The sequence below is a fragment of the Pleurodeles waltl genome, chromosome 3_1, assembly GCF_031143425.1.
Source record: "Pleurodeles waltl isolate 20211129_DDA chromosome 3_1, aPleWal1.hap1.20221129, whole genome shotgun sequence".
In the NCBI taxonomy this organism is placed as follows: domain Eukaryota; kingdom Metazoa; phylum Chordata; class Amphibia; order Caudata; family Salamandridae; genus Pleurodeles; species Pleurodeles waltl.
Genome location: NC_090440.1, coordinates 1,965,633,666 through 1,965,650,288, shown reverse-complemented (window position 1 = coordinate 1,965,650,288; position 16,623 = coordinate 1,965,633,666). Strand labels below are relative to the sequence as shown.

Here is a 16,623-nt window from a genome sequence, read left to right as displayed (position 1 = left end):
GAACAGGCTGATGGAAACTGGACTTGTGATCAGCACAGTGGCGCTGAACTCTGCACCGCCGTGGCTGATCACGACTCTGACCGCCATCAGCCCATTGGGAACCATGTTCCTGGTGGGGACGGTGGTCCCCTTACGGTCCATCCGCCAGGGCCATAATGTGGCGATTGGACCATTGGGAGTGCGGTGGTCTGACTGCCACTGTGGCATTGGCAGTCCTTGGACCACCAATGTTGTAATTAGACCCATAGTGATGACAATGATGCACTAAATCAGTTTTGAGACTTTTAACTGTCAAGGCAGTATAGTGCATCCTGAGTACCTTTTCTTTTTCCATATTTTTAATAACAGTTGATGTAATTTGTTGCTGTTGTTTTTTATCATAGAACATTGTTGCCTTTCTTATTGAATTTTGTCCAAACATACATAATTCCCTTATTTTAATATTGACATACTTTGTTCGGGTTCTATTGACTCAGAGGTCCCAGTTGTCATGAATTGATTGTTCTGGGACGTTTACGGTTCACTTACAATGGTCCATTCATAATATACTTTGTAAAGAAAATATGTTCTGAAACATAGAGGGAAAGACAACAGACAAGAAGTTTTTCTCTACAGGTGGCCCCAACCAGAGAAAATATTTCACATTTAAGGTGGCCTCTACATATTTCACACTTGTAAGCCTGCATTTGGAATTTTTAAAGGAAAACTAAAAGTATACGAGTGAAACGTGACACAACTAAGATGCTAGGGATATTTGAACCCCTCGAACCTGACATGGGAGGGCTTGAGATCTCTGACTTCATGGAATATGCCTGTTTTGTCACCCAGAGATTCTGTGGGCTGATAGACACATTCTGACTATCTATAGTCCTCAACAAGATCGTGCTTGACGTATGCCTTTTGGGATTAGGAAGATTATATTTAGAAAGGGTTTTAAGGCTGAGGTGAATTGTCCTTTAGGCAATATAGCATCAGTGAAGTAACACACACATCTGGGGCCTCGTGCAAATTGTGTTACATGCCCCATAAAGGTCTGTAATACTGGCACCTCAGACATATCAGAAGCTCAGCAGGAATAGTCTGATGCCACTCAACTGCAATTAGAGATGTACATGATGCTCCCATATGGAAGCAAAGCATGTCACTGACTGTGCAGCCTTCAAGGTTGTGAGAGGAACTGGGCTTTTTGAAAATCTTCCAAATTCCCAACAGGCCAGTTCACCTTTTTTTCTCAGACACTGTGCCAGTGCAAACTGTCTCATATTTATTACCTTGGTTAGTTGGAGAGGGTTAAATCAGGTGTAGAATTGTAAGTCTTGGCATCTGTGCAAGAGAGAAGGAAAGAGAGAGTGACTGTTCACATGATTGTTCACACGGTCCCTGGGGTAGACAGGAAGTCAATATGTGACTGCAGTATAATAAAGCTGAATTAATGAAGAAGCGAGATGTATTGAACACAGGGACGTTGCAGACAAATGAGTTTGTTAGAGTGCCAAGTCTTGCTTCTCTCCTATAATGGGTGGAAAGTTGCTTAGAAGTACTGCATTGAAATGGTAATGGAAAGCTATGTTTGTCCTCATCAATGATAAAACCCAATTATGGTCAGCTCTTTTGAAAATAATGGCTATATTACATTAGTGTTAATGAGTATTGTACATAACAAATATGCTAAAGTCAAAATATAACATATATTTATGTGATTAAACTACTTACTATACAATGACAGAAGCTGCCAAATGTATCCTTTCACTGAAAGGAAAGCAGTTATTAAATCACATGGGCTACACCTACAGTCAAGAAAGGCCATCAACAGAATTCATAAACTGGAAATGTGCTAGATATTATTTTAATCCATGTCATGGAAATGCAATTACAAAAGATAATTGTTAGAAATGGGGTCTTTGGTTGGCAGTCAGGTTACCCCCTGTCCAAGCAAGGAGCCAAACTCTAGTCAGGGTAAAAGAGAATCACCCTCAGCTAACCCCTGCTTACCCCTTTGGTAGCTTGCCACGAGCAGTAGGCTTAACGTCAGAGTGCTAGGTGTAAAGTATTTGTACCAACACACACAGTAACTTAATGAAAACACTACAAAATGACACAACACAGGTTTAGAAAAATAGAAAATATTTATCTAAACAAAACAAGACCAAAACGACAAATATCCACAATACACAAGTCAAGTTATCAATTAAAAAGCAAAAAGAGTCTTTATATAGTTTAAAACACACACTAAAACTGTTAGCGTGAAAATGTACCTTGGGTGTGTAAAAAATAACCCTGCACGGGCGAGTGTGCTTCAAAAAAGGCTCGCGATGCGTCGATTTCACTCATGAGCAAGACCTTGCGTCGTTTCTCCTTTCGACGGGTCAGAGGGTGTCGTTTCTTCTCTATGCAGGGGAGCGATGCGTCGATCCGGTCAGCACTCTCGGGTACAGGCAGGCCTTGCGTTGTTTTTACACGCCCAGTGGTGTTTGCGTTGGAAATCCAGCCGCACGATGATCCGAAAACCACGCAGCGAAGGTTGCGATCTGACCAGCCTCTGTCAGCGATGCTGCACATCATTTCTCCAGCTCCAAGCGTCGATTCTTTGGTCGTGTTGCAGCTGAGCATCTATTTTCAGCTGCAAAGCTGGCGGCATGTCAATTTTTTCAGCCGCAGATCGGAGTCACGTTGATCTTTTCCCCGCTCGGCGTTCTGTGCATGGATTTCTTCCTCTTCAGCTGCCAGCTTCTCGTTTCAGGGTCCCAGGAACTGGATGGGCACCACAGGGCAGAGTAGGAGTCTCTCCAGAGACTCCAGGTGCTGGCAGAGAGAAGTCTTTGCTGTCCCTGAGACTTCAACAACAGGAGGCAAGCTCTAAATCAAGCCCTTGGAGATCTTCACAAGATGGAAGGCACACAAAGTCCAGTCTTTGCCCTGTTACCCTGGCAGAAGCAGCAACTGCAGGATAGCTCCACAAAGCACATTCACAGGCAGGGCAGCTCATCTTCCTCAGCTCTTCAGCTCGTCTCCAGGCAGAGGTTCCTCTTGGTTTCCAGAAGTGTTTCTAAAGTCTGTGGTTCAGGGTGCCCTTCTTATACCCAATTTCTCCTTTGAATTAAGCCTTCAAAGGAGAAATTGAAGTAAGAAAAGTCTCTCTTGAATGTGAAATTCTGCCTTGCCCAGGCCAGGCCCCAGACACTCACCAGGGGGTTGGAGACTGCATTGGGTGAGGGCAGGAACAGCCCTCTCAGGTGTGAGTGACCACTCCTCCCCTCCCTCCTAGCACAGATGTCTCATCAGGAAATGCAGACTACACCCCAGCTCCCTTTGTGTCACTGTCTAGTGTGAGGTGCAACCAGCCCAACTGTCAAACTGACCCAGACAGGGAATCCACAAACAGGCAGAGTCACAGAAATTGTATAAGAAAGAAAATGCTCACTTTCTAAAAGTGGCATTTTCAAACACACAATCTTAAAATCAACTTTATTACAAGATGTATTTTAAAATTGTGAGCTCAGCGACCCCAAACTCCACGTCTCCATCCACTCCCAAATGGAATCTACACCTTAATCATATTTAAAGGTAGCCCCCTTGTTAACCTAGGAGAGGGACAGGCCTTGCAAAAGTGAAAAATGAATTTAGCAATATTTCACTGTCAGGACATCTAGAACACATTCCTATATGTCCTACCTTAACCATACACTGCACCCTGTCCTTCGGGCTACCTAGGGCCTACCTGAGGGGTGTCAGATAGGTAAGAAAAGGGAAAGTTTAGGCCTGGTAAGTGGGTACACTTGCCAAGCCGAAATTACAGTTAAAACTGCACACACAGACACTGCAGTGGCAGGTCTGAGACATGATTACAGAGATACTTATGTGGGTGGCACAACCAGTGCTGCAGGCCCACCAGTAGCATTTGGTTTACATGCCCTGGCACCTCTATTGCACTTTACTAGGGACTTACTAGTAATTCAAATATGCCAATCATGGATAAACCAATTGCATATACATTTTGTAAAGGAGCACTTGCACGCTAGCACTGGTTAGCAGTGGTAAAGTGCCCAGAGTAACAAAAAAAGCAAAATCAGAGTCCAGCACACATTAACAACCTGGGAAACAGAGGCAAAAAGTTAAGGAAGATCACCCCAAGGATGAAAAGTCTAACAATAATGTTGCAAATAACGTAAAAGAGAACAACCACCCCTCAATTGTGACAGAAATACAAGTTAGAGAAATCGTGCAAGATATAGGAGAGGCAAGCACTAGCTCCCAGAAATCCACAAACAAATCCTTAAAAACATACTAACCAAACACATAACAGGCCAACCACTACTTATCCCCACTTTAAAAAGTTTAATTGCACACACTAAAAAAGCCACTGGTGATACTCCACCTACCTCTACGAGATACAAAGACATAGACATATCTGACCATTTAACATTTAAACATAATGAGGAACCCTTCCATTTACATGTCAATCTAATTAATGAAAATTAATAATAATATTCTCTAAAGCAAACAACCTAATGCAAGTTAGCCAATGTCAAACTTGGATGATGGATTGGACCTTCAACAGTTGCCCCAAACTATTCACTCAGATCTACACCATATATGGTGAATTTGAACACACCACTGTCCCTTTCAAAGATGCTTTACTTCCAAAACAAACAAAGCAGCACCTACTGTGAACTCTTAGAATAGGTAAAACAATAAACTAATAACTACTATCCCCTAAAAACTACTGACTTAAAGCAAGCCATGATTCAAACAATTATAAAAATATACTCCCACACAGCCATTCAAGGCTGTTACTATGACTTTAATCAAAGTATTTGGAGACACCACCAAAAATATACACTGTGTAGAATATTCCACTAACAGCCATTTTGCCTTTGAATTAAATAAAAAATATATCACAAGCCTATGTCCCTGTTACAGAGGTAGCAGATTACTATAACCTACTAATAGAAAGCCCTTTCTACCAACACAATGAAGACAAAGTTAGGGCCTGATTACAAGTTTGGCGGTCGGACCAGCAGACCGCCAAGGCGGCAGTACCAAAAAGACTGCTGCGCCGGTGTGTTATGAAGTACACAGGCAGAATCTCCACATGGCAATCCAAAGTACAGACCACCAGTAGCGCAGTGGTCTACTATTGTGGCTGTCCATACTCATGATCCTTTGCATCTCCACTGCAGCACAGCAAGATCACACAACTTTTTGTAATTTCTTGTCACATAAAGCAGCCCTTTTTGCCCTACCCATTTTCCACATTACATACACTTCTACAATTTTTTCTTTTTTTTGTCCCAAATATCACTTGTGTTTATTTTGTCATCCACCTCATTTTGAGTCGTCATGCACAAAAAAATCCATGTTGTTCAGAGGATGAGTTGAGAGTCATGGTGAATGAAATCCTAAGAGTAGAGCCACAATTGTTTAAAGCCCAAGTCCAGCACACTCTTCTCAGTAGGAAAATGGAACTGTGGCAAAGGATCGTCAACAGGGTGAATACTGAAGGCACCACCCTGCACACAAAGGAAGACATTAGGAAAAGGTGGAAGGGTCTGAGTGGCAAGGTGCATTCCCTGGCCTCCAGGCAACAGATGGAGACCAACGTGACTGGTGCTAGCTCTCCCAGTGCTCCATTACACCTCTTTCCCTGTTAGAAGAAGGTCTTGGCCATCCTGCACCGTGAGTGTTTGACAGGAAAACCTGGGGGACCAGAGTATATAAGTTACAATACAAATATTGTTGCTAAACTGCATTGTCATGCATGCTCACAGCTCACCTTTTGCCACTGTGTTGTTCATTGACTGTAACAACATTTAAAACCCAGATTATCTGAAATGTAAGTCTGTCAATGTGTATTGTTGGACCTAACATCACCGCTACCCAGGCCTATCACATGCCATAAGCTGGAATGATGCCTGCAAGTGTTACCATAACAGAAATTCATCCCAGGACCCATGGAATGTTTCAACATGTAAATGTATGCTCCAACCTAAATGCAGTCTACCAACAGATATGTAATACCCAACATTTGTCTAGTGTGTGAAGTAGGGGGAGTGACCTGACTACAACTCCCAGAAGGTCCTGTTTCTCTAGCTCCCAACACCAGCCCAGTGTTCGCTTGCCCAAAGACTCCTGTATGTGTACCCTCAAAAGAAGCTTACTCACTTGGTAGTATGCCATTTGTCAAGTGTTGGAATTTAGAGGGAGTGTCCTGACTACAACCCTGAGAAGGCCCAGTGTCTCTAACTCCTAACACCAGCCCTGTATTCACTTGCCCAAAGACACTTGTGTACCCTCAGATGAAGTTTACTCACCATGTAGTATGCCATTTGTCAAGTGTTGGGAAGTAGATGGGGTGACCTGACTAAAACTCCCAAGAGGCCCTGTTTCTCTAACTCCAAATACCACCCCTGTGTTCATTGCCCAAAGACATCTGTGTATGTACCCTAAAATGAGGTTTACTCACTTGTTAGTATGCCATTTGACGAGTGTTAGGAAGTAGAGGGATTGACCTTACTCCAAACCCCAATAGGCCCTGTTTCTGTAACTCCAACCACCAGCCCAGTGTTAACTTGTCCAAATACATCTGTTATTGAACTCTCAAATGAAGTTTAAACTCACCTGGGAGTATACCATTTGTCAAGTGTAGGGAAGTAAAGGATTTGACCTGACTGCAAATCCCAATATGCCCTGTTTCTGTAACCCCGTCTACCAGCCCATTATTAACTTGTCCAAATACATCTGTTATTGAACTCTCCAATGAAGTTTGCTCACCTGGGAGTATACCATTTGTCAAGTGTTGGGAAGTCAAGGAATTGACCTGACTACATAGCCCAATATGCCCTGTTTGTGTAACCCCAATCACCAGCTCAGTGTTAACTTGTCCAAATGCATCTGTTATTGAACTCTCAAATAAAGTTTACTCACCATGTAGTATGCCATTTGTCAAGTGTTGGGAAGTAGAATGGGTGACCTGACTAAAACTCCCAAGAGGCCCTGTTTCTCTAACTCCATCCACCAGACCAGTGTCACTTGGCCAAATACATCTGTTAGTGAACTTTCAAATGAAGTTTACTCACCTGGGAGGATGCCATTTGTCTAGGGTTGGGAAGTAGAGGGACAGACCTGACTGCACAGCCCAATAGGCCCTGTTTCTGTAACTCCATCCACCAGCCCAGTGTTCACTTGGCCAAATACATCTGTTAGTGAACTTTCAAATTAGGTTTACCCACCAGGCAGTATACCATTTGTCTAGTATTGGGAAGTAGAGGGAGTGACCTGACTACAAAGCCCAATACACCCTGTTCCTATAATTCCAACTACCAGCATAGTGTTTACTTGCCCAAATACATCTGTTAGTGAACTCACAAATTAAGTTTACTCACCTGGGAGTATACTGTTTGTCTAGTGTTGGCAAGTAGATGGGGTGACCTGACTGCAAAGCCCAATGTGCCTAGTTTCTGTAACTCTAATGACCACCCCACTGTTTACTTGCCCAAATACATCTGTTAGTGAACTTCCATATGAAGTTTACTCACCTGGGAGAATAGATGTTGAATATTGGGAAGTAGAGAGAGCCGTCTGACTACAACTCGCAGGAGGCCCTCTTTCTCTAACTCCAAACACCAGCCCAGTGTTCACTTGCCCAAAGACACCTGTGTGTCTCAAATTAAGTTTACTCACCCGGGAGTGAATAATATACAGATCATGCTCAACTCAGGGACGTTTCTGTCTAGCTCTATATTGACCTTGCATCCCAAAATGAAACTAGTAAGGACAGGAATGATACCTGACCAAGTTAGTACACCAAGTATTCCTTAGGCCTTAAGCTGCATCGGCAGATTTTATAGCAGCAGCAAACAAATGGATACACCACTGTACACATGATGACTGCAGATACAGATACAACAAAGTTCTGTGTTTGCCTGTATCACACTCAGCTAGGCCTCCAAATGGTCAAATGCACATGTTGCCTCTCCACTGTGTTGGCATCACTGTTGGTAAGATGTCGTTTTCATTCCCTCATCCACACTACAAAAGATCAGCACATCTACTGAGCTTCTTGAGTCCAAGAGTCTATTCAAGCTTCACACATGTCATGTCTAGTACTCCAATACCACGGTAACATGACACAATGGGCTATCCTACAACTTAAGAATGTCCAAGGTCTCCACTTACTGTGCCACAAAACCTTTGAAGGTAGATTGCACACTTCAACCAATAACAATGTACTCTCTTCCTCAACAGGTCAAGCTGGCATAGCCCCTGGGCAGACCTCTTGCACCAACCAGACTAATACTCCCCCCCTGGATAAAGTCCTCAATGATGACCGCACTCCTGAACTTATGGACGTGGAGGATGGTCCTGGCACATCTAGGCAACCTGATCATATGGCAACAGTGAGTCTCACTGTGTCCGTAACAACACCTCCCAGCCCTGTTGCATCAACATCACAGGCAACAACGTACCCCACAACCTGTGCACCTACCACAGTGTCTACCATCTTGTGCCCCCCAGTCCTGGATCCTGAGGTCCAACCCAAAACTCCTAACTCTAAAGTTCCAGGACCCAGTGGGAAAGGGCACTCTATACCAAGGGCACAGGCTTGTGGGGGTAAGGTCCATGGGAGGGATACTGTGGACCAGCAGAGTGAGGTCACTGGGGCCTCTCACAACCAGGATACCATAAGCCAAGTCTTGGGGGGTCTATCAGGAGTTCCAAGGCGTGATGTGCCTGGTGTTGACTGAATTCCTCGAAATGAAGCAGCTGCAGAGGGACATGCATTAGGACATGTGTGAACTAATAGAGGCCCAAAATTCCAACTTGGCCTCCTTAACAGGGGTGCTGAGAGACATCCATACAACCCTGCGCAGGGCTTTTTTAAACCAATCTTCCCCTTCCTTTGGGTCAACTTCAACATGCCCAAGTACAGCTGCGCCAGCCACAGGAATTGAGGCAATGCCAGAGGTACAACCACCCACAGACAACCCTGCCTCTGTAGCAATTGATCCCTCCCCCTCGCAAACGGGGACATATATGCAACAACCCGGAATGTGTAGATGACAAGACACCCACCACTGCCAGCAATGAACCTCTTCCTTAATGTCCTTCTTTGTGTCTCACACATACACTCTGTAGACTAATTCTGAACCACATTCCATTTCCAATGAGAAAAGTACTCTGGGCTTTGGACTTCCAATGCTGTTGCCTCTACTCCAATGATTGCATTAACCATGACTGACCCCTTCACTTTAATTTTTTTGTTTATTTCTGTCACAACTTTTTTGTATGTAGTAGCAATTGCAATAAATTCACCAGTCACAAACTCATTGTCTGCTGTCTTCAATTTCACATTTAGCCATGTAGAAATGGCAGACCATGTGAACCATATGATGAAGATCCAAGGTGCTTGTGCAAGCAGGGATATGCTGCATGTACACAGTGTCCAGCTAAGGATTACAACCATTCCACACAAACACCTACATTCAAGTGTCTTGTCATATTAAACATTTTACTACATTGTTCAACGCATAGGCTGTCTATATGTCTGAAACATAGCAAATTGGACATGATTGAATCATACTGGGTAAATGATCATATTTACAGGTACAGGCCTCAAGACCATGTAAGGAATACATTTATCAGACATTGTCCTGTAGAACTGGCAAACATTAAAGGGGTTGATGTAATCAGCGGGAGCTATATCGCCTACCACACAAAAGTAATCCAACATCATATAATGCAAGACTCAGAGAGATGGCAGTACAATATTTTCTGATCACAGGGTCATTACAATCCAGTGCTTCGGCATCTGGTGGTATAACATAAACAAATGTCAGTGATGTGTCATAGGCACTTTGGCTTACAATGATGAAACGCATCAACAGCTACATACAGTTCATACAAAAAGAGCGTTTAGCCAATGTAAAGGTCAACTTACAGAAGTATGGCCTAGGAATACATATTTTCTGACCACATGATGACACACATGATTCATCTAGACCACCACACGACTTGGAACAAGTCCAATGAAGTCTTCCAAACTTCCATCCTATCACTATCACTGTGGAAGCTGTCTTGGCACGTCTTGTACAATCAAAATTTGGCACCTACATTCCCAGGAACAATCCATGACATACTTCGTATGTCCGCACAGCATTACATACCTGCCAATGTCACAACTCTGAAATGCCCACATGAAGATGTCATGGTGAAGCTACCTGAACAAAGAACAAAAGAAGGAGTATAGTTATGAAACCGTACATATGACACAAGTCACATAGCAAGCATCTGGAAAACAAAGAACATTCTAATAAATCTGACACAAACAAAGTAACATTCTCAAAATGTGGATGTGTGAAAAGCTACCTCATCAAACACCTTTTGGCTGATTTTGCCTGAGAATCAGCTCCCTATTTCCAATAATTAACTCCACACATTATCACAGCTTCAGTTCATAGTACACTCAAAGTCATGACATCTCATGACATACTTATACTTATGAGAAGAAGTTGTCAATGAGATCTTGTGGCAAGTCAGCTCCTTCCTCTTCACCACTATGATTTTCATTTGGCATTTCAGCATTCTCACCCAGTGGCACCGGAGGCACCCCCCTCCACAGGGCGATGTTATGGAGCATGCAGCATGCCACATTGATCTTCCACACTGTTGTGGGTAAGCAGACGAGGGCTCCCCCAGTCATGTCCAGTCAGTGAAATCTGGCATTCAGGAGCCCAAAAGCCCACTGCACTGCCAGCCGTGTTCTGCCATGGACCTCATTGAAGCGGGCTTCCTCTGGCGTAGTTGAATTTCTCAGCAGCATCAATAACCAAGGATGGTTTGAATATGCTAAGTCTCCTGTTTAGGAATGAGACATAAGTGCAACAATGAGTCACTCACTTCATGTAGCACCTGACATTGCACACAAAATCAGAGCATGTGCGACTTACCAACCAGCCAGGCCCTCTCTAGTTGCAATAGTGACAGCTGTTCTGCATTACAAAGGAATCATGAGCTGAACCTAGGAACAGGGCACAGAGGTTTGAGATGTAGAGATCTGACAAGCAGACAGCTGGCACATTGATAGAATGGAAGTGCTTTCTGTTTTGAGATACTTGTTCACTGGCCTGCAGTGGCACAAAGGCAACATGTGTGACATCAGTGGCTCCCACCACATGTGGTAGGTGAGCAAACCATAGAAGTCAGCCTTCACATTGGCTAAATATTCATGTCTGGGGATCCGTATAAAGCTGTCAATGTGTTTCATCATTGCTGATAGGACATCTCTTAAAACACCACTGAACACTGTATATTGGAAGGACCGTGTGGCCAAGAACTGTGATCCTGCCATGATTTGAACAATAGATGGTATGCATGTTGGATTTGTGTTTTCAGGCATCACATCTGGCTCCAACTGACAACATAAATCCACTATTGTTTGCCTATTCAGATGGTACTGTTTGAAGATGTGATGTTCTTCCATGATTTGAAGGTCTGGCAATGGATGGTACACTGGAGGTTGTCACCTCCTCCCTCTCCCTGGGAGGAGGCAACAATGCATGAGTTGGAGCATTAGTCACTGTTTCCACACCATCGTAGATGATGTATAGTAACAAAATCATGTGACAAAGCAGTTCTGACTGGAAATACATTACACCCAGTTCACATCACAGCTGTCGACTACACAAGGGTCAATTGTGACCGCCATGGTTGTCTACACATGTGTCCACAACATGGATTAGGGCAACACCCAACTATCTGCTCCTTAAATGCCCTTTGAAATTTAATAGTCTGTTCCAATCACCAAAAATACTGTCAGTGGCAGTGGACATTGCAGCGCCATAATATGCCCTCTGTGCCTAGCAACACACCACACTGGTGATTGTGTAGTAGAACCTGCACGACAAGGCTGCTTTAGAATGTTTTTGATGATCAGACACATATATTGATGTTGTGTGGCATTTATCAGGGCCCAATACTGTATTTCCACCCGCCAAAATGGCAGATGTCTGACCTACTTCACTGGGCATTAGGAACCACCCGTGGCCACCTGCGGATGTTGACCGCGCAGTGGGCGGTTCCAGCCACAATGGACACAGCCATAGACTAACGTTGTTGCCTGTGACGGTCATGGGCCAATGGCTGTGCCCGTCGGCTGTGATTACTGTGTATGTGGCGTACATGTATGCTGTATTTTGAATATTACCTCATTTGACACCTGATGCTGCTGCCATCAACACCTCTAGCACTTCAGCTGTTGTGTGCCACCTCTGGGAGCAATTATGCCAGGCCAAGCAGGTGAAAGGGCCCCTGCCTTCTCTCCTGAGGAACTGGAGAGGTTTGTTGAAGAGGTCCTTCCTCTGTATGGTCAGCTCAATGGCTCACCAGAGGAGCAGGTAAGAACCTCATATACATATTTGACTATGTTCAACATCATCCTTTCCTTTCCCATAGGCTACAATGGGCCTCTGTTTGCCAGTTAGAATTTTTAGATGCCTGCTGTCACATTTTGTGTGCCACACATGGGATGTACATGGTGCAGGTAATAGATAAATGTATTTCACATTAACATTGTGTTGTGTGATGTGTGATAAGGCCTAGTTCCTCTTTGTGTTGCATTTATATATCCAGGCAAGGAGACTTTACAGCCTTACAATGACATATCTTTGGATATGATAGTTGTAAATGCCCAATGTCATGTATGTGCATCACAGCATGAGCTGTGCATGTATTCTGTTTGACTGATTCTAGGCTCTTGTAAGCAGGGTGTATAGTGCCACAGAGCACTCACCAACATCGGGCCTTGGCAACCTGTTGTATGAGAACCATATAAAAACCACTGTGCCCTTCAGAGTGCCACAGAAGCCACAACCCACATAGAGGATGGGCGCATAATGTACTGTCATGCATGGAAGTGATGGAAACGTGAACGGAATGTAGGTTCTGTATGCTCAGTCTGCATAGACCAGGGGCACCCAAATGTATCTCCCAGTATGGGACATAGGCCAGGCTGGGGTAGAGTTACTGTGGCTATGCAACTGTGGCACGGGGCCCCCTCCCTGTAGACCTGCAGAACCTGGCATGTGGCCGAAATGAGTCTCCAGTGTCAAGACTAGGCCTGAAGGCCTTTGCCCATTGACTCCATTAGGAATGGGTACTGAGGTAACTCTCTGACCTAGTACATATGTGCATTTTGCCTTATTGTCAATGTGTGTCATTTACTTATGACAGGTCCCTTACTCCCACACCTCTGTTGTCACCTTTACATAAGTTATATTTGACCAGTACAGGTGCATTGCAAGAGCCAAACCAACAGTGCAGATAGCTGGTTGATTCCAGAGAGGGCATAACATGTGACTCATTAGCTTGGTTACATGCAACCAATCAGACCAAACATATCTTAGTACGTTGGATCCCATCTCTGTAGGATTGCCACATATGGTGAAAAGTGTATTCAGTGATACAAGTACATACTACACAAACCTGAAGTAGTGTGAGTTTACACTGGGTAGTCCACATGTCCACACCTGCATAAGGAAGAGACTTTCTGTGCCACCCATGGCAGCCCTTTCATTGTCACTTAAGTCTTAGGGTGAAGTCTGTACTATGGTAGTTGCCCTTAGGCACTATATGCATTGAATCAGTGTGACCGCATGTACATGTGTCTGTCCAGTCAGGCCCAAGGACTTAACCCTTCAGAGGGCTACCATGGTGTATTGTGTTTCACTGTGGCTCACATCACAGTACATGTTGCTTGAGCCTGGGCTACCTGAAGTCAGTAGGCTTGCTTAGGCAGTGTAGGCCATGAGCAGGGTAGTGGGTTAGTCTGCAGATGGCTCCAAAAGTACATAGTTATGTCTGTGTCCTTATCAGCATGTATGCTTTACACTTGTGGTGTGTTGACAATTACAATATTTTTGTGCTTGGTGTTTCTGAAATGTGTGTGACACAACCATTTGGCCACAAAATGGAACTGTAACCTTCTGAGTTGTCTCTTGCATCCACACAGGGATTTTGAGGGCCATTGCCCGGAAGGTGAGGACCCAGGGGGTTCATAGCCGGCGGAGCGCCCACTGCCAGAAGAGGTGAGAGAACCTGAGTCGCTAGGCCTGGAAAATTACAGAGGTCCACCTGGGGCTGTCCTCCCAACGTGGGAAGGGCACATGTCAGAGCCTTACCTGCCTAGTGGCCCACATACTGGTGGTGGCCTACCCCGAGCTTGATGGGTGTTTGAGGGGAGCACAGAAGCTACAAGGGGGTGAGTCCTGTGCATATTCCTGCCTGTTACATTCCCAAGTTGATATATTAGAGTCTGCCATCACTTCCTGAACATTGGAGATGGGTCATGGGTGACACACCAGATGAGTAATTGTTTGTGTAGGTATAGTAGTTGGGGCATGCTGATGTACCTTGCCTATTGGCCCAGTGACCTAGGACACAACAGAGTACAGTCCACAACCAATTAACTCTCCAGGGTCAAAACATGGCTGAATATATTGATTAATCAAGTCATGTTGTTTGTTGTTGTGGGTATCATTTGTACCCAACCGTCCACTTGTCTTTAGTGTGTCAGCCCATACACCATGAAGATCACTGTACTCAGCCATGTGTCTGTTCAAGTGAGTATATTGGGATCTGTCCCCCACAGGCCACTTGTCTTCAGTGCGTCACAGGTGCTGGTGCCTCACTACTATATGTCATGTGAAGGTGGCCATCATATATTTGACTATACTTTATCTTGAGAAGCAGTGATTGTCCAGTGACTTGATTTTGGTGACATCACTGTTGCCATCATTCCTTGTGCCTGCATGTTAGGATGTGTATCTTTCACTTTTGCCAGATCATTTTCACTGTCGTTTCATGCGTGGTCTATCAGTCTTCATGGGGTGATGTCTGATTCCCTCACATATGTGTGCATGCCAACATGTGTTTTGAATTGGACATATGTGATGGGGCTGCAGTTCATGTGGTGCCACAGACAAGAGTGTGTCACCATTGATTGGTGGCTTACACATAACCTCACCCGTCCTTTCATGTAATTTGGCATGTAGAATTGCAGAAGCAAAGAAGCACATGACAGGTAGGATTGCAGTTTTTACTCTCAATTAACATTTCCATGCCATTGCGCTTAGCATATGCTAAATGGTGGCAGTACATTACCTAACTGATGACATGCATCAGGGAGTGATTTCTATGATGTGGGAATCATATGTGGTTGTGTACATACATTCATCCCAGGAAATCTGTGTTTGGCATGACAAAAAGGGACAGTGATGTGCCTTCCCATTGAGCAACATGTTAAAGTCCTTCTACAGGTACTTGAGTATCCCTGGGCCTCTACAACATTCAAAGGACTATTGGCTTTTACTTATGCAATCTGAGTAGGGTATTCTCAGAAGTACCAATCAACAGAGGTGATTTCCCTGGGGATAGCTGAATCATTGAGGTGTGGATATTTGTATATATCACAAAAAGGAGGACTAGGAGCAATTATGGTCCAGTGCACACGCTCCCAATGTATCATGAAAAAGTAAAGAGTGCACAGTTTCAGAAGGTGGAGAGTATAATAACCTCTCAACACAAGCATCCACTCATACAGAAGCACAAACCCTCATGTATCATCATCGAGCCATGCACCACACCAGACTGGTACTCCAACGTCTGATAGGATTCTGCATCACAAAAGTGTCTTGGTACCTGTAGGTCTTAGGTTACCAAGAGACAGCTGGAGCAATCAACACAAAATGATTAAAATTGGCTCATGTACCCCTTTGACAAAAGTGCATTTTAATTTAATTGGGCGGGTTCCGGTCAAGATTAAAAACAAAAACAAAGTGATAGGGAATTAATGGTCCCACACTTAGGGGGTCATTCTGACCCTGGCGGTCTAAGACCGCCGGGGCCAGGGTCGGCGGGAGCACCGCCGACAGGCCGGCGGTGCCCCGCAGGGCATTCTGACCGCGGCGGTTCGGCCGCGGTCAGAAGAGGCAAACCGGCGGTCTCCCGCCGGTTTACCGCTGCCCTTAGAATCCCCCATGGCGGCGCAGCTTGCTGCGCCGCCATGGGGGATTCTGACACCCCCTACCGCCATCCTGTTCCTGGCGGTTCGCCCGCCAGGAACAGGATGGCATTAGGGGGTGCCGCGGGGCCCCTGGGGGCCCCTGCCGTGCCCATGCCACTGGCATGGGCACGGCAGGGGCCCCCGTAAGAGGGCCCCACAAAGTATTTCAGTGTCTGCCTAGCAGACACTGAAATACGCGACGGGTGCAACTGCACCCGTCGCACCTTCCCACTCCGCCGGCTCAATTCTGAGCCGGCATCCTAGTGGGAAGGTTGATTTGCCCTGGGCTGGCGGGCGGCCTTTTGGCGGCCGCCCGCCAGCCCAGGGCAAATCTCAGAATCACTGCCGCGGTCTTTCGACCGCGGTGCGGTGTTCTGACGGTGGAAAGGTTAGAATCAGCCCCTTAATCTAGGAGTCCAGTGAATTTACTTAGACTCTAAAAAAAGTCAACATGTTTTGCGCCTTTCCACATGTCCATAACGGATCCATTGGCGCTTCTTCAGGACTACGACAGTCTTACTCCAGGAAAAAAGAAAACATTTTTTTATAACACCATGTACGTTCAA

The 16,623-nt window shown here is 45.0% G+C and overlaps 1 protein-coding gene across 3 annotated transcripts in view; it reads right to left on the bottom strand.

Moving 5' to 3' along the window:
* P2RX5 (purinergic receptor P2X 5) overlaps positions 1-16,623 on the bottom strand; it is a 428,476-nt gene that overhangs the window by 331,024 nt on the left and 80,829 nt on the right. The window contains exon 2 of one of the 3 annotated variants that reach the window (XM_069226339.1): positions 10,164-10,217. The exons of the other annotated variants lie outside the window; for them this stretch is intronic. Coding sequence (XP_069082440.1) covers positions 10,164-10,195 — 32 coding nt within the window. The 5' untranslated portion in view covers positions 10,196-10,217. The remainder of the gene's footprint in view (positions 1-10,163; positions 10,218-16,623) is intronic. 3 annotated transcript variants of the gene reach the window in all.